Source organism: Chelmon rostratus, chromosome 23, assembly GCF_017976325.1.
Source record: "Chelmon rostratus isolate fCheRos1 chromosome 23, fCheRos1.pri, whole genome shotgun sequence".
Classification (NCBI taxonomy): domain Eukaryota; kingdom Metazoa; phylum Chordata; class Actinopteri; order Chaetodontiformes; family Chaetodontidae; genus Chelmon; species Chelmon rostratus.
Window position 1 is genome coordinate 356,218 of NC_055680.1, and position 18,807 is coordinate 375,024.

At 40.8% G+C, this 18,807-nt stretch overlaps 1 protein-coding gene and 2 non-coding genes across 3 annotated transcripts; all 3 read right to left on the reverse strand.

Moving 5' to 3' along the window:
• Window positions 1-7,768: 7,768 nt before the first annotated feature.
• LOC121626423 (eukaryotic initiation factor 4A-I-like) lies at window positions 7,769-16,848 on the reverse strand. The gene is made up of 11 exons (XM_041964923.1): window positions 16,741-16,848; window positions 15,412-15,454; window positions 15,121-15,253; window positions 14,114-14,253; window positions 12,823-12,991; window positions 11,931-12,040; window positions 11,512-11,655; window positions 11,146-11,283; window positions 10,852-10,941; window positions 9,535-9,614; window positions 7,769-9,289 (listed from the first exon to the last, which is right to left on the reverse strand). The coding sequence occupies exons 1-11, from the start codon at window positions 16,761-16,763 to the stop codon at window positions 9,145-9,147; spliced, it is 1,215 nt and encodes a 404-aa protein (XP_041820857.1). The 5' UTR covers window positions 16,764-16,848; the 3' UTR covers window positions 7,769-9,144.
• On the reverse strand, window positions 12,428-12,558 carry LOC121627042. Its single transcript, XR_006008002.1, has one exon. It is a non-coding gene; the product is annotated as a small nucleolar RNA SNORD10 (small nucleolar RNA).
• On the reverse strand, window positions 13,432-13,571 carry LOC121627041. Its single transcript, XR_006008001.1, has one exon. It is a non-coding gene; the product is annotated as a small nucleolar RNA SNORD10 (small nucleolar RNA).
• Window positions 16,849-18,807: the final 1,959 nt, after the last annotated feature.

Here is an 18,807-nt window from a genome sequence, read left to right on the forward strand (position 1 = left end):
TAGATACACTGACACTGTTTTATTGCGGCACCATGCTAATCCCACAGATGAGTCTGTAACAATGCACAAAACAAGAGGTTTTGATATCTGACTAGTTGATTATTCTGTGAAAGCCCATTAGTGATCAGTCTCTTTATTGCTTTTCAGATAAGGTGGCAGCACTGTGAGTACACACTGCTGATGGTGGTGTGTTGTTTGTGCCATAAGGGCCAGTTCATGCAGTGTGTGTTTGATGATGCATCAAATTTGTCAGTACTCCAAATGACTGCATCTATATTCTATGAGTGTGTGAAGAGATTTAAATAATGATAAAGTTACTGCCAGTGTGTCATCCATATGTCAGATGCATGCAGACCCTCTCAATTTGGAAAATGCAGATGAGACACACTTGTCATTGAAAAAACTCTCATATCTACTGTACATTCTGTCTGCTGCAACAGGCACACATTTTGCAGCTAAAGAGACTAGCTGAGAGATTTTTTCCAGTTGGTGGAGACCAAACCAGAGCTAAAAGGAGAGGGAATATTGAACTTATATTCATTATAACACACATGACTCCAAATGAAGTCAAATGTTGCTCTGTGTCTGCAGGATGCATAGGTATGTTCATCATATTAGGTTTACCAACCTTATGGCTGTATATCTGTCTGTTTTGTTGTGGTGTTTTTCTGCTCCCTAGTGGCTAACAATCACTGAATGCAGCTTTAACTTAATTATGACATAATATCTCCTGCTGATCTAAATGTGGACTCAGTCAGCATGTCAGAGCATCAAGTCACATGACTTCTTTTAGTGTTAAAAAGCTTTGACAATGACATTTCCATTATAGCTTCTTATTCACATTATCCACAAAGTAATGAGAGGATACAAATGTTATGGAACTCACCGAGATAAAAACAGCTTGATGGAAAGGAGGGAAAATCTGAATGAACAGAAATTAAGTGGGATGAAATCAAGAGGTAAGGAGGGCAGCAGAGTGGGGGTGGGGTGTAGATTATAGGGTGAGAAAGAAGCAGTGAAGACAGGCAAATGAAAGCCACAAAATGAGGGAAGAAAGGGAGACCGAGATCGAGAGGGAGAACAAGGAAGGAGGATGGACGAAAGGATGAAGGGATGGATGATGAAGGGTGGGGTGTGAGGATTCGGTGCGGGAGGGTGGTTTTGGGTGACAGGCCTCATTGAAAAGACCTCTTTTCTCCCCTCTGTTGGCTTCTCTTCTCATGCAAAACAGGCCTGTTCAGCCTCCCAGCCATCCGTCACACAACAGAAAGACCATGGCAGGCCCTTTATGAGCCTCACACTTGCATAATCCTCCCACCCCACCATCTCTCAACCCCACAATCCAGCACCCAACAGGGGGTGCAATGGGTAACAGGAGTGTGTATGTGTGTTGGGGAATTGGGGGATGGGCATAGGGCATCTTCGCCACAGAGAAAGTGCCTTTGGAAGAAGGGCCACCTAGGCTGAGAGCAGGAAAAAAAAGCAGAGAGACATAGCTTGTTTTGAGGCTGGATGGACGTCATATTGGGACACCAGGGATGTTAGGAGGAGTTATGGACGGGAGGAGTTGAATGGCAGCTGCTGTTTTTTTTAAATCTAAACAACCACACCCATTGTAATTACAATCATTAATGTAATAGATGGAATTAAGATGCACTGGCAATTTCCGTGGACAATGTATCTGATCACAATGATCAAAGTTGCATATCAACAAGCACTATCTGGGCGAATCCAACAGCCGTAGCAACCTCAAGACCCCAACCATGAACGTTTATTGGGAAGAGAGGTAGGAGACCCAGCCATCCAGCAGTATGTCCGTCCACTCTTTGACCAACAATGCATGGCTTTCCAGAACACTCTGGTGGTTTTGGTATTTGGTCGGACTGGCTGGATGTGAATGTTCTTTGACTCCGAACTGGAGTGTACTTATACTAGGTGCAGTCTGACGCTGGGACTGTGAGGGTCTTAGAAGACATTCTAGCTGTCCCATTCGTCTCCCTCATGCAGCTGACGCAGTCACTCGCTAACACCTAAAGGGGCCCAGTGAATTTATTCCAACACCAACAACAACACTGGGCCTAACTAAAACTTCAGGGAAAACTTGCATGTCTTTCCTCCACTGATCATTCTGTCCCTCACTCATCCCTCAATAACACTGTGCTCAGCAAGGGCAGTGTCATATTCATAGTACAAGCCATAATAAAAGTCCTCCCCACCAGAAAAGTTTAAACATATATGGCTTTTTTAACATATTGGTTTTAAGATTAAGGTTAGAATCAGGTTTGGGGTAGTGTAGGGATTAGGGTTAGCCACTTATTTGTGGTGGTTAAGGATAGGGAATGCCTTATGTCAGTGGGGTTCCTCAAAACTATGGAAAAAAAAATTTGTTTGTGTGTCTGTGTGTGTGTCTGTGTGTGTGTTTCATGACCTGGTCTGTAATGTTTCCAACACTCATCATGTTGTTTTTGTTTTGCTCTATCTCAGCTGTAACCAGAAGCCTGGCTGTAGGACACAGCCCATGTTCTCTTTTCGCTTCAGTGTCAAACTATGTAGAAGCATTTAACAATGTGTGCAAAAGGAACAAAGAGGCAAAGTGTTGGAGGCCACTGAATTTGAAAAATATTGTAAGTGTGTGTTGTTGTCCTTGAGCATTGTACTCAAGCAATTTATGCTAAAGAAGGCAGTCACTGTCAAAGATTCCAGGACCCTGTAATGTTTTTTCATGATCTACAAACCATAACCAAGTCATGGAATCAAATATGTTATCAGTGGAGTCCTGTGATTGGCTTGCTCACTCCACGTGAAAGTGTCTTTTATCAGACAGACATAACCCTTTCTGTGCTTTTCCATACAGTGTGACTGCTTCCATTCATAACACCACTGTGTTGGCATTTTTGCAAAAATGTTACTCTGACTTCATGTGGGAAATTCGATCCAGACACACACACACGCACACACACACGCGCACACACACACACACACACACACACACTGTCGCTATTGATCCCTGCCTCCATTCACACATGACGCCATGCAAGAAATGTTCCTGAACATTTCAGGGATAGACTGTATGTGTGAAAGAGTCTCTCACACATGTTGAACCTGATCACTTTTCATCTTCTCTGACCACACATGACACATAGAGATTTGAACTAGGGAACCTCCACACCTTTACTTTTCATCTCTCTACAGAATAGATGCACTAAATGTTGCAATGGTGCTGAACATTGGCTCTGAATGTAAATAGTGATCTGCAGAATTGTCCAAAATGAATTTCATTCTTATAATACACACACACACATTCATCAGAATACATCACTCTAGGGTACAGCAAGCTGTACTGTCACTAGTTCCTAAGTTTATATATGATTGCGATCCTCTGCCTGACTTTGATACCCATACCCCTATTGCTACATAGGTGTGTGGGAGTGTTGTCATGGAGTGGGGCATCAGGGAGATTTGGCCAGTAGGACCACTAGCCGCATGGCTGAATGAGCTAACGAGCTGAGAGCAGCTACAGTTAGCAGCAGTTAGTGATAACTTTTGCAACAAGTAAAGCTATTTGTCCATCAAGGAACACTGTAAATCACCAAGAGTTGAGATAGAGCAGCTGGAGGACATCAGAGGGAAAACAGAAAATATTTTCCTTATAAAATATGATCCAGATCAGAGTAGCAGCTCCAAATCAGCTCAGTATGACAGTCAGAGCCTGAGACTGTCTCATATGGCCCCCGCTGTGTGGGAGCAAGGCATGTATTGTTAATGAATATTGAAAATAGAAATAAATAAGTTTGGGGAAATAAATAAGAGGAACACACAAAGGGAAATATTACAGAAATGAATACAATAAATGAAGACATTTAAAAAATGAATGAAATGGAAAATTAAATGGGAATAAATGAAAGTAAATATTGAAATGAATACAAATTAAATAAAAACGCAGATGCAAATTAAAACAGAAAAAAACATTTTATGAATTAATTATTGTCTACCTTTATTTTGGTACATTCATTTTAATATTAATTTCATAATCAAGTCATTTATTTATTTATTTATTTATTTTTGATGCTGGTGGTTTCAGTCCTCCATACAAACACAGTGTCTGTGAGCCTAGGTAAGAGCCCTAACTCTGAGCTTGATGAAGAAAGGTCAAGGATGGTGGCCATAATGTTACATTTTGTTTGAATGGATTATTTAATTTGCAGATATTCCAGAAATTGATCACTCCCGATTCTGTACTTCTGGACCAATTGCGGAAATGAAACCAGCATATCACTATGGAGGATGTGTTTAAGGTGTGTGATACCTTTTTAAATTAAGTGGTTTCTTGTTATTTAGAAAATCAGGATTGTAACAGATGAAAGTAAAATTGTTTGGTGTAAAGGAAGTGTTAGTGATTTTGTGGAAGTTCCACCAGGCTGTTGGAGATGCTGCTAATTGTTAATGTTTTGAAATAAGGATGGCAATTAATTGGCTGATTGAGAAAAGGTAAATCTAAAGATAATATCTTTACAAACTATTTGCCCTATATCTAGCCATGTGTTATCTGATGTCTGACACTAATGGTAAAAAGTCTTGCTTTGAGTCTTTCCTTTTTTTCTGTTTTTGTTTTTTGTAGAGTTTCCGGTTTGATTTTGGGTATCTGGTTTTTCTAGTAGATATGAGAGATAGTTGAATCTAGAGGTTTGAACCAGGAGATGGTGGTTTGAGTTGGGAGCATTGTGAATGACTCATTTATTTTAGAAAGTATAATCATTTTTGCAGAGGCTATTCTGCCCATAGTGGATAAGTGGGATGTTCATCATTGTTTGGAGTTATGGCATGAGGTTGAGTCTGAACAGTTCTGACAGCTTGAGGGAAATATTAATGCCTAAATACATGATGTGACCTGTGCATTGAGGGATAGGTAGTGCGTGGACCACGTCCCAGTTGTTACTACATAATGGGAGGGTAGAAGACTAGACCCAGTTGAGGTGTAATAGAAATATTGGAGTATGCTCACCCTGTGCAATGTGAAGCTTTGTGAGGTTTTTGTCCAGAGGTGATAACGGTGGCTGAAGGCCAAATCTTTGCAATACGGTTATGAGGAATGACTAGTTTAATCTTTCAAAGGCTTTTTTCTGTATCTAAGGCGGCTATGATTGTTCCAGCTTGTTGCATTGATGAATAATCCATTAAATTAAAAAGTCTGTGTCTGTTACAGAATTTGTGTCTACCTTTGATAAAGCGGGTTTATTCTGGAATTTCTTTGTCTATCCTGTGAGCTACTGCTTTGGTGATGATTTCTATATCCACATTGAGGAGAGAAGTGGGGTGGTAACTAGATAGTAAAGTTGAGTCTTTGTTAGGTTTAAAGCAGAGGGAAATTATAGCTGTGTTCATGTTTGCTGACAGTCTTGATTTTTTTTTTTTAAATTCAAGTTATCAGTCTGTTCAAGACTGGTACTAGAATGGACCAGATGAGTTTAAAGAACTCAGCAGGGAAGCCATTGGGTCCTGGTGCTCTGTTACTGAGCAAAATATTGTGGGAAAGTTTGTCCTATCGATGAATGAAGTGTATTGGTTTGCTCTTTGGTAAGCTGTGGTAAGTGTGCTTAAAGGGGTCATTTCCTGATGAGTATAGATATAAAAATCTCTGAAGATTTTGTTTATCTCTTCGGGTGAATGAGTGGGCTTCCCTGCTGAGTCCTTAGTGGTGTAGGTAATTGTTTGTTCCTTATTTGATTTAATTTGAAGTCTATGTATAATGAATTGGGTTTTCTTATTTACAATTTCATTTATTTGATTTTTTTACTTTCTTAGCTTGTTCTAGGTTTCCTCTGCTGGCTTGCTTGCATTAATGTTTTCAGGTTGTTCAGGTTTTTCTCTCTTATAAATAGAAAACAAAATTATTATACTTCTTACAACTGTTTCCCCTGTTTTTTTTTCAATGAAGAGTTGGTGATGACTTTGGGAAAGTATTTAGTTCTAAGGGTGCCCACTTTTATGAGACCGTCAAAATCAAGGTCTTGGAGAAGAGATGTGTTAAAGTGCCATCTGGTGTTGGGTTTTTGTAGACTGGTTGTATGCCATGTAGTGTTTCGGGGGCATAGTCACTATAATATTGACTTAGATATAACTGCGTTGTAGGAGGAAGTCAAAGTGAATATGAGTGGTGAACCAGTGAGAAGAATTAGTATTCTCTTCTGGCTGGGTGCTGCAACCTACAACAATGGCCAAGAACTGTTTGATTGATTCTGTGGACAGCCAGATATGCTTTTTGTTTGAAATGCTGAAGGGTCGATAACAGTGTTAAAGTTGCTCCTATTCTGACTGGGCAATTGGAAATATTTGAGATGGAGGAAAACAATAAATAAAAACTGATGAGTCATCAGTACTTGGGCCATAAACATCACAGATTGTTATTAATCTGATGTTAATTGATAAATTACAACAAGAGCCTAGTCTCATTCCTTGGCAGTCAAAAATCTACCATTTGTCACTCCACTTGACATCACAAGGTACCCTTTAGCATCTGTATGACACACACTGGCTTTCAACTAACTCCACTGTGTGCGCGTGCATGTACGCATGCTTGTCTGTTTACTTTTGGAAAGGAGCTCCGAGGCTCTGATCCTACGTACATTTAAAAAATACTTTCATGAAGCTAAATGATCAAAGTTCCACCAGATTAAAATGCTTCCTGAATAATATGTGATACAGGGGAGATATTTCAGATAGTGAAGGAAGAACAATGCCCCCCCCTAGTGGAATGACACTCGATTGACTCCAAACCCTGAGTCATGTTAATCAAGACTCACAGCAGAAAATCTGCCCTTGCTGGAGAAACAGTGATCCAATTTATGGAACAAAGATTAAAAATTTTAAATACTGTAATGGATACATGTGTTGGAAAATGATTGAATATTCAGTAATGCAGAAGTTTAAGCAGGAAAAACACTTTTGCGGGTTTCCACTGACTCATATAATGCAAGTAGACTACAAATATAGATTCTTACAAACTGAGCAGCATGTCATCCTACCTATAGTTTCCAAAAATATACAAGAACTTTGGAAAACATTAAGAACCTCTGGTGTCAGGTGTTTTATGGTTTTTCTTGTTCTACACAAAAGATGACACATTAAACTGGTGGCTCGTTTAAATAGAACTTTGATATCTACTATTACAACTAAGATATCGATCGTATGTAACACTTTGTCACAGATTTTGAAAACGTGAGGATCGTACAAAGGAATAACTTAAAAAGATTGCAGGGCTCCGTACGCTCACGTGTCGGTCGTGGCTTTTCTACCCATGGATCTTGCACTGTATTTGCACAGAGGTCGCAAATGTGACTGAAAGGACGTGAAACCGATGTTCAATTGACTTTTTATTGCAGAAAGACAACAATCAGTAGACAGGCTACAGTGTTCTTCAGTTCAGACTGAAAACTGCTTTTGAACTATTTTAAGAATCATGACGTAAAGGGCACTCCAAGTTCTTTTTCAGCTCCCTCACACTCAATTTAACCATACGATGAAAATTAAGTGAACAATGCGCGAATACATACTGCAAACTTCTCTCTGGAGATGAATAAAGTATCTGTCTACATTCACCTCCCTAAGTGATTATGCGCATGTCAACGTCGGTAGTTCAGTCACTCACCTGCAGACAGCACAGATGTGTGTCGCTCCATCTTCTCCATGCTGTGTATCCAATACATACCAGCTTTTCTACACAGGATTTGGCCATAAAAGCTTTCATTCTATTCAACAAGGCAGAGGCCAGTTTACACTGTTAAAAGGAGAAACCTTTATTTTTTTGTTGAAGACCATTAAAATAAATACTATACAGAATCCAATGTAGAAAACTTGATACACTGCTTCTGTCTTAAAAAGGTTAACAATTCCGTAAATTCATTTTAAAAAATAGCACTAACTATACACCCCAAACATGACAGTTCTCCTAAACCAGACACCAAACCCATGACAGGCATTTTAATATGAGCGCTTAGAAAGAGCAGACATTTGGGGAATAGGAATTGATATTTCATTTGCAGTTTGGTCCTTTCATGTCAGACGACCCCCCCCCCCTTCCCAGAAAAAAAAAAAAAAAATTTGGTGAGGTAGGTTACAAAAAGTCACCACCACCTGATCTAAAAGCCAATATGTAGTTTAAAAATAAAAACAAAAATGTCAGTGAGAGATGAAAACCCAACCAGGTTGTCAGGGTCGAGAGGCAAAGTCTCCACAGAACTCACCGTCGGTTTCCTCCAAACATCTGTATCCACCAGTCAGACTTCAAACTGCACAAATGACTGTACAAGTCAAGCAGTATGTACAAAAGCAATAGAAAATATATGTATGAAACAGCAGTAAAAGGATCAAAACGGTAAACAACTCATTCATGACGGATTTTACTATACAAGTCTTTTATTGAGTATGCCCTGTGTGCTCTAGCCCCAAAACCTGTTCTTAACATGATCATGGATGTGTGTTAAAGTTGTTTAAATACTGATCTGGTTCAAATGCAGCACTTCCCATTTCTTTAGACTATGGGTGTGTCGAATCCAAACTTAACTGCAGTCTAAGCAGTGCAGCACCTGGGGAAACTGCAGGTACAAATCACAGCCACATTTTACAAAAGCTTCAATTATCTTCCAGTTAGCATTGTGCATGTAATCAATTGAGCCATGTTACTATTTTCATGTTAAGCTTTTGCTAACCGTCAGAACTAGTATACTTTTAAACATCAACTTTGTCACTTTAAAATTCTGTTTTTGGAAACATGGTTTTTTGCAAATGTGAGACCAAGTTAGAAACTCACTTAAGTTAAAGGTCTTACTCTGCAAAACATCAGTATGAAAATGTTCAAATTAATGCTTTACTTTTGAGGACAGGGATTTACTGCAAAAGGAATTTAGTGAATAGACTATGGCAAGCAGCTGAAGCAGGTCAAAAATGCATCTTTCCAAGATGGCCAAAAACCCATTTCAAACACAGGGAAGGAATAATGACTGCATTTTCTCCTTCCTTTCAAATGGAGAGTGTAAAGTCAAGGTGGAATTTAGTAAAAGAAAGTTCTTAGAATTCAGATCGTATAAGAAACAAGGTTCAACTTCTAAAATAAGCAGGGTAGGGTGGACGAATGGTGTGTGGAGTCTTCTAGATGAGGTCAGCCACATTCATGGGCATCTCCTCAATGGTGGTGTTGTAGAACGTCTCAATGTCCCTCAGGGTTCGCCTGTCATCATCAGTCACCATGTTGATGGCTACTCCCTTTCTGCCAAAACGACCACCCCGACCAATCCTGACAAGACCAAAAAAAAGTGCAAAGTGAACAAAGTGCATCTATAGTAGCACTAAATAGCAGCATGAGGCAAGTGGATTTGGATTTATGTTCATGCCATACAGGATGGAACATGGGAGTTGCAAGTGTTAATTGACAATTCAACATGTTGGCAAATTTTGGTTGTTTGAGGTTGAAGACTACAAAATTGAATGCAACATTACAATTAAGTTTGATTTCAGTGACACTCTTAACAGCCCTTTTACCTGTGGATGTAGTTTTCTCTGTTGGTCGGCAGGTCATAGTTGATGACTAGGGACACCTGCTGGACATCAATACCTCTGGCCTAAAGAAGAACACAGTGACCATTAATTACCAAGCACAGTCATCCAGTTTCAGACAGACATCCACATCAAATAACCATAAAAAGTGTATTTAAAAGTCGGGGTGTAGAGGATAAAATGAGTCTGCAGTCCATTGGCAACACCAGATCCTTTATATTTTCACTGAGGAAAAAAAATAAAAGCACTTTAACCTCAGCACAGAGTCAGTCTAAACACCAACTACAAAATGTTCATTTAAAAATTCAAAACATTGAAAGTTAAAAGGAATAAGGATAAGACAATGTAATCTGCCAATTAGTTGTGAGTCAAGGACATGAACCCTGCCACAGTGGAGGGCAGATAGCTTCTCTACCAAGGAACATTCAGTCCTTCACCAACACTGCAGATGGGAGGAGAGGGAACCTTGGCCTCTATAGATTTACTTGTCTTCAAGAGCAAACCATACATTTGTTGGATTTCAAAGGCACTGGTGGCTGGCTAGCTGAGAAGACAGCACACAAACACACAGTGGGCAACGATGGCAGACAATCACTCATCCACCACCAGTGATAGTGGCATAGGTTTGTGATGCTGCTGGAAAACTTGACCAGGGCTCAGCAACCTGCTGCTCTGTCTGATGTGGCTCCCTGCTGCTTTTGAAAATAATTAGCATTTAATTAAAGGGCATTTTATTTTAGTTCATTTTTAAAAACATTGCCTCACAGTGCTTGAGATAACAGCTTGCGTTCCTGTGTAAACATGAAGGTGACAGCATGCAGCCCTGATGTGCAGACACTGCGCACTGACGTTCAGGAGCAGAAATCACATTAAGTATGATCAATACTTTAATTGCCTATTATTTTGCACACATTCATATTTTTTCATTGTTCAGTGAAATAGTCCTTTTACTTTTGAGTTCGGCCATTTTGTCATAAATACAAGGACTCAAATAGACATCGAGCATTTTACTTGAAAGTAACCTTCAACCCAACGTCTTTTTCCTGAGTTCAAAATGTTGCATGCAGAAATGTAATTTTGTTTTCTCTGCACTCGTTCACTGATTTCCTAAAATGCAACACATTATAGTTTATACATAGCATAAAGGCAAAAAAAGCTACATGTAGTGTCATTTCATTCAAATGTCAAGGGTTTTGTGGCTCCCAGTGTTTACTGCATCTTTGAGTGGTAAAGGTTGCTGACCCCTGTGCTAGACTACGGAGGATTCGAGCAAACAGTGTAGAAGGCTGTTATTGTACATACCAGCAGGTCAGTGGTAATGAGGACTCGACTGGAGCCAGAGCGGAACTCCCTCATGATCAAGTCTCTCTCTTTCTGGTCCATATCACCGTGCTAAAAGACAAGATGGAGAATGTAAGTGGAGATCAAGACACAAATACAGTCACTGAAATGCATTCAGTTTACTATTAAAGCAGATACAGAGATGTGTCAGCTACACTTCCAGCACTATAGGACACACTGAGGGTGTTTTGTGATATTGTGACCCTGTGCCATGCCTCAGACAAGATTCAAAGGTGTATTGCTGGATGCTCTTACCAGAGCAGAGACAGTGAAGTCTCTGGCATGCATCTTCTCAGTGAGCCAGTCTACTTTCCTCCTCGTGTTGATGAAGATGACTGCTTGTGTGATGGTCAGTGTTTCATACAGGTCACACAGCGTGTCCAGCTTCCACTCCTGAGGACCGCCACAGAGAGTGTGGTTTAAGATTTGTTTTGTCAGGACTCAGCCTTGTTTCATGGTATGCAGCATGCACTCAAACATCTGCATACCAGATGAATGCAAGATTTACTGCAAAGCTATGCACTTTAATGATCATGTACATAAATGAAAATTCAAATTTTACTACCATCTGTATGTTTAGTTTGATGACTAAATTATCTCAGCTGCAAAATGTTTATTCACCTCTTTCTCCACATTGATGTAGAACTGGCGGATACCCTCAAGGGTCAGCTCCTCTTTCTTTACCAGGATTCGGACAGGTTCACGCATGAACTTCTTCGTGACCTCCAAAACATCAGCTGGCATGGTGGCTGACAGTAGGACAACCTGACAGACAAACGGAGGGCTGCTTAAAATGCCGTCAGACATTTCAATGTTTTCTTGGGGTCCTCAATTAGGCATTTATCATCCCTTGGTGCTGGTAGTTTAATGTTTGTAGCTCATTTGCACTCCAAATAAAAATTGCCCAGATGCACATGCATACTGGTCAACTGACTGGAGCCAACTGAAAATTAGTTACGGTGCCAGGACTGTCAAATGGTTCACTTCGAATGTTAAAAATGTTAGAATACAATCCAGTAATACACATGTTTGGCTCTTACCTGTATGCTGTTGGACAGTTTGAGGAAGATGTCATAGATCTGGTCCTTAAACCCTCGACTAAGCATCTCGTCAGCCTCGTCCAGCACAAACATTTTGATGGACTTGGAAGCTAAAGGAAAAAAGTAAGTGTGATAAACCAGGGACCATACATGTTCTTTGTGGTGATACTGGATGTCAGAATACTGGAGATGGATACTCTAACAAAGTGATATTGGGAGTGTTGTCATTTTGGTGTGAGCTGGTTCGGTGACCCTTCCAGTGCCACTCTGCAGGACCAATTTAAGACAGTTGAGAGACTGATATATATAATCAGATCTGCTCCTGTGTTTGCATGTTATGTAGTAATAGCCTTTTTTACAATCACCGTTAACAATGTGAAGCTGTGTTCTTGTTTGTGAAAGAAAGGATGCCCTTTAATAACCCAATCATGATACTAATATATATATATATATATCCCCATCTCTAAGCATTTGCAAATTAACATTCTGCTTCATCTGTTTTACAGAGTCCCAACTTGTGTGAAAATGCCTCTGGACCCCTGCTGTGCTGAAGACTCCAGATAGTAGTAGCAGCAACAAGGCAGGGCTTTCCAGGGTCAGCTGACAGGCATGGGGTTTATCATTACATAGCAGTTCTTCAGTTGTGCACAAAGCTGTAAGGCTGCTTTGACTTATCTCTTGTCAAATGTGATCACTTCATCACACCTTCCATATTCCCACTTCATATTCAGTTGAGCACAAGTACAAGCAGCTGGACAAATGTCAGCAATATAGAGTTACCAATCCATTGTTCAATATTCTGGAAATTCATTTAAGCAGTTTTATGTAAAAAAGTCTAAAGAAATCAACTTCACAGCTTAGGATTTCAGAATTCATTTGCTTGAAGACTTACAGAGGTTTTTGCGAGTTAACATGTCGTAGACACGGCCAGGGGTTCCCACCACAATGTGAGGGGCTTCAGCCTGCAGCTTCTGGACCTCACTGCGAATGCTGGTCCCTCCAATACAGGCATAGCAACTGGCCCCCATGTAGTCCCCGAGGGCCAGCACCACCTTCTGGATCTTTAAAGTAAAAAATAAAAATAAATTTATTACCATTATATATTATATTATATACCATTTATTCCTGTTTTAGGGAAGTAAAACAGTTAGCAGTCAAACAAGGCATGTCATAGGCTGTGTTTGCTTTTGACCGAGTTTACCATTCAGCCAGTAAGTCTGTTCACCATTAAAAAGAGATGAACGTGCTTCAGACTCCAGTCAAAACCATGGGCAACACAACCAGGGCCCGAGGAGGGGGTTGGTTTTGAGGAAGTCGACGGGGTCAGCAGTGGAATTGATTGTAACTGAAAAGCTTAGTTTGAGACTACTGCTGATTAGGCATGGGTGAAATTTCAAAATTTCTTCCAACAGTGCCTTGCAGCTGATTTAGACGGATGTAGTACGGATACCTTCGTCATCATCACTACATAGCCAATGACTCCCTGAGTGTGATGGGTGCTGTATTCAGAAGTAGTGATTTCTGATCATGTCCCTGGACCCCTGCTGTGTCACTGACTCAAGTTAGCAGAACGCCAACCAGAGCAACAACATAGCAGGGGTTTACAGAGTCAGCTGACACGCATGGGTTTCATCATTATACAGCATTTCTGATTGTTTGTAGCTGCCACCATGTATTGTGCATGTATGTCACAGCAGGAATACACCTGAAGGGCAGGAGACTGGAAGACCAGTTTGACCCATTTCTGGGAGTGAAATTTTGATCTCCTTAGATTTAAAAAGTTTTTCTGGCTTGCATTTAAAAATGATGAAATTGAGAAAAAAAATGCTGCATCCAAATGCCAAATGTATTTATTAAAAAGGAGACATTTTAAACATTTGAGAGTGTTTTCAAACTTGTCAAAAGAAACTTAAATTACAGACCTGGCAACCCTCTACGCATTTGTGAATTCTTGTAATTCAGCATCGAAACACCTTTTCCAAATAACATCTCAATTATTCTATACAGTCACTGCAGTCTAATCTAGTTAAGTACAGGAGAAGGAAGCGCCTGTATAAAAGGGCTCCATGTTAGCAAACAGCAACCACAGAACTACTCTGTCAACAGCTGTGTCGGACAACTATCCAGCTCTCAGATTTTTTTTTTTTTTTTTTTTTTAAAACACAGTTTGACAATGAGCCCACCTGCTGAGCTAGCTCCCTTGTGGGGGCCAAGACCAGAGCCTGGGTGTCTCTCAAGTCCACATCAATCTGCTGGAGGATGGAAATGGCAAAGGTGGCAGTCTTCCCAGTGCCAGACTGGGCCTGAGCGATCACGTCATAACCTAAAACCATAAACACAGTTCACAAAACTGGTTCAACTCCAGGAAGATATCCACACCAAAAAACAAACATGAAACTCAGACAGGGTCACAAATAAACACTCTTAGCACCAGATATGGGTACGCTCTCTATTTGGAGTGATGTCATAAAACTGTTCTACAGCATTTGTGTCATTCTGACTCATCTGTGCTGCATTTTTAGCTGTACACAGCAACACAGGATAACGGCACAGCAGCCAAAAAACGTCAACACGTCTGGTCTCTTGAAAGGACCAAACCACAAAATTAACTCCTGGAAACAGACGGGGGTGGTTTAAACAAAGGGCAGTGCAGGACGGCTCCCCGCGGTCTGCCACTCACACTCTCTGCTCTGTCCACTCAAGAAGCCTCCTTTGCTGCTGGCCACTGTGACAAACCAGCCAGCAGCCAGACAGGAGAGGCATTCCCTCCAAAAATGGTGAACTGGTCTAAACTGGTAATTTACAGTAGACTGGGAAAATGATGGTTCCAGTACAGCCAGTCTTTGTAAATGTGCCACAGTGATGTTCTGATCACTCCACTCCAGCAGGAGGCAGTAATATGTCTTTAAGATGGTTTTGCATCTACCCTATAAAGTCCAAAGAAATGTTACATATTCGAACAGGATTAAATAATTTCCCTAGAAGCCATTCCTTTACCACTGCTTCTCGAATGATGAAAGCAGACACGAACACATCAGTCTGCAGGTCAAACATCAGACTACCTTTTTGCTAAGCGTGGTGCAGCTGCACTCTTCTTGGGTGGAGGAGTGAACACAGCATTTCTCATAACGGTGCACTTTGTATTTATAGGGAAAAGAAAAGCAGTAAAATGCTAGTTCATATTACTCACCCTTGATGCAAGGGACAATGGCTCTCTGCTGGATGGCAGAAGGCTTCTCAAAACCATAGGCATAAATTCCCCTGAGCAGAGTCTCTCGCAGGCTCATCTCATCAAAACTGTCCACGATCTGACTCCAGTTGCTCTAGATGGGGTAATACACGGATTACACAGACAAAACAAATTTGAGCATTAAAAAAAAGTTCACATTCGTGCTGACCTGACACTTCCACATGCATTTGAGTTTGCATTTCATATCAGTAAAATATAATTGAAGCAGCAAGGGGGTTGTAGGGAACTCACCTCAATGATCCCATCTGGCTCCATGCCCTCTGGGCCATTGTCTCTGCAGATGGCAAGACAAGAGAGTTATTTGTTTTCCTTGCAAACTGACTCCTCTCAGACCACCATTTAATATTCGAGCAAAAAAGGGAAAAAACGCAAATACCACGCGTGCTCTGTTAAAATATTTTCAGATGTCTGCATGATGGATTGTCTTCCATGGTTTTATCTACTGATTGATACACCGTGTATAGACTGATCGAGAGATATACCGTTGTATTCCTACGCCTGTAAGCAGACGCCTTCTCAGGAGTCCGCCATTTCTACTACATATTCAAGATGGTCGTTCCTCCAGGCAGGGCTGAAAAGTCGGAAGCGAGTCGATGGGAATTACGGTCACAACTAGCTAATGTAGCCTACGGTGTGCGACTCTTTTTTAAAACGTATGAATTAATTGGGACTGGTGGACTTAAATACGTGGTTCGAATTCAGAATACGTAATAGAAAAAAAAAATAAAGAAAAGCTGAGCTGGTCGTGGTCCCGGCCCACGATAGTCAATGCCAACAGGCCCTGCTCATCTTTTTGTGGCCTCTTGGACTTGCCAAGTCAGCACAACCCATTAACGACGTGTACAACGCCACAAGCCAGGCTTTTGTTTCATGAAGATAACATACTTTTCACCGCCAGCAGTATAAAGGGAAAAGCTCCCGAGGAAAACAACAGCACTTAGCGGCCTAAGCTACCAGCATTGTCCGAGCCGCCGCTAACTCTACCAAGACCATGTGCGCCCCTCGTACAAAATGAACGAATATCTACAGATATACACTGCCAAGTCTAAGAGCTTTCCTGTACTGTGTGACAAGCAGGGAATTCCGCAGCTCCAGCATATCCTTAGATTGGAATTAGTCTTTCCGAGACAAAATAATCTAAAATCGGAAAAACTGGGAAGGCCTGTACCACGCTCGTTCACGTGCTACCCGAGGCGCCGGTTGCCATTTAATTTGCTTCAGTTAACCTTACGTTCGCGACCAACAGCGATCGCCTACGTTCATTCCACCTAAAACAAACATGTGAGCTACAATTTCGATCGTTAAGTATACTGCTAACTTGACAAAAACATTAGTTCACCGTATTGGTTTAAGAAACGTGAAGACATTAGACGTTAGTCTGAGGCAAGCTATCGGCAGGCCTTAGCGTTAACGGTAGACGAGCACATAAGGGCAGCATGCTTTGCTCAGTGTCTACCGTTACATCGCCAGGAGTCATCCAAAACGAAGAAAAACTATCGACATATCAGGGAAATCAAACTTTAAGCGCAAAATTCGGACACAATAAAAAGTTTTCCTCACCTATTATCGTATTCAGCCGACATTATTCCAAAGACAGAAACTGCGGCAGAAATGTCTTATATACGTTGACAACACACAAAGGGGCTTTCTCATTGAAACACATCGCCGTCATTTAGCTGTAACCCCGCCCACAGAAAAATGTGATTGGTCAAAATATACGTCACATAAAAATGGGCGGGTTGTAGCGTCTGTACTAAAGTACGATTGTTTTACCGTAAGCATGCCTAGGGGGCGGGCTTTACATTTTATAAGCGTACTGTCTGAGACATATCCAAGCCCATTCACTCGGCCTACGCCTGAGCAATATATATTAGCCCATCACTTTGAGTCAAGCCATTTGTCAACGCAGACAAGAGATGTAGAAATACAAATACCTCATTGGCCGCCGAATCGTACGTCAGCGTTACTGCCATACTGGAGTGATCAAATCTGGTTTATAAACAAATGCAGGAAAACAGGGCAACTGCTGCCGCTGAAAAAACTCTATAACGTTTACATTTCTCATTTCAATGAGTCGTTTTAATATTCAAGGGTTTGTGATCTACGAGGAGTACAGAAAAGGTTTGTTTCCAGTTACTTAGAACAAGAATAAAACTAACGTTTGTCAAGCATGGGTTCGGGTTACTTCCCCAGGTTAAGGAGGACATGGGTACAAAGTGGGTATAGATCCAAAATGAGCATCTATCTAAGCCCGCTTGGGTCATCTAAGTAGATGGGCAAACCCAGGTGTGTCCTAGTTAGGTCACTAAATTATGGGAAATGAGTGCATGGTCACAGAATGGGCAACACAAACACCCATTTGGGTTTAACAAATAGGTGAGACTTATGCAAACACAGTCAATCCCATTTATTCTGATTACATGCACCAGAGGTACTGCACAAATAGGTAATCAGCGTATGTGTTTAAAATTGGGAAATACATATGGCACCCACTTGGCCACATTGGCCAAACATAGCTGTCTGTCTGTATGGGGCCAAGAGGTTATATGGGATCCGGCTGGGCAGTGGGTAAGGACCCCTGTGTGTCAATATCAGTATTGATTACATATGGGCAACCACAGGTGAAATCCAGCTGTAGCTTTTCTGTGGACTCTAGTCTAGTCTAGTCTAGTATCCTAGTTGTATCACTAATGAGCACATAGACTCAGAATGGGGAACACAAATGGGCCCATTTTGGCTCCACAAGGGGGCACCAGGAGGCAGTGCCCCACACTTCATTTACTGTGCTCCCTCACTTGAGTAAAAGCATGTCAGTGTTTCCGCCATCATCAGCGTAAGTCTAGTGATGATTGCGGTAAATCGAAATCCATTTTAAAGCTTTTTGAATGCACAGGACACCTTGAGATGCATATTCAGTCTGTTGTCAATTTGCATGTTGAATTGAACATGAGAAAAATACCCTTGGCATATTGAATGCCACATGAGTCACATATGGATTATATATATATATATATATATATATATATATATATATATATATATATATATATATATATATATATATATATATATATATATATATTGATGGCTTACCTTTATTCCAGTTCGTTCAACTGTGATACGCATCCAACAATGGCTGTGTTGTCAGAGAACTTCTGGATGTGACAGCTGTCTGTGTTGTGTCTGAAGTCCAATGTGTAGAGGGTGAGGAGCTCCCGTGCTGCACACTGCCACATCAGACACACAGTTGTGAAGCCCAAAATGCTGTGATTTGTTGGTGAGGTAGTTGGTGGTCCATGCAGCCAGGTGGCAGTCTTCTCCAGCTCTTTCAGCTGACTTGTCTGAGTGATTTCATGTCCCATGGACCTGTTTCACTTTTTAAATTGTATTTATTTATATTTAGAAAAAAGAGAAGAAATTAGAATTGCAATAATTCAATTCTGCTGCCATAGATAGATAGATAGATAGATAGATAGATAGATATACTTTATTTATCCCAAGATGGGAAATTGCAGTGCAGCAGCAGCATTATGGCTGCTATGCTGATCGTACATACCAATTTGACCAGGGTGTAGCATGTCGTATATAGTATGCAAACAAAAGTAAGAGCAGGTTGGCGCCAATGTT

Bases quoted from the DNA above. Each gene is read 5' to 3' on its own strand.
- LOC121626423 (XM_041964923.1), bottom strand. From the start codon at position 16,763: ATGTCGGCTGAATACGATAATAG. The intron at 12,041-12,822 runs GTAAGTCTTCAA...TTTTTCCTTTAG, and splicing joins GTTAACTCGCAAAAACCTCT to CTTCCAAGTCCATCAAAATG. The intron at 9,290-9,534 runs GTAAAAGGGCTG...TGGTCTTGTCAG, and splicing joins AGAGAAAACTACATCCACAG to GATTGGTCGGGGTGGTCGTT.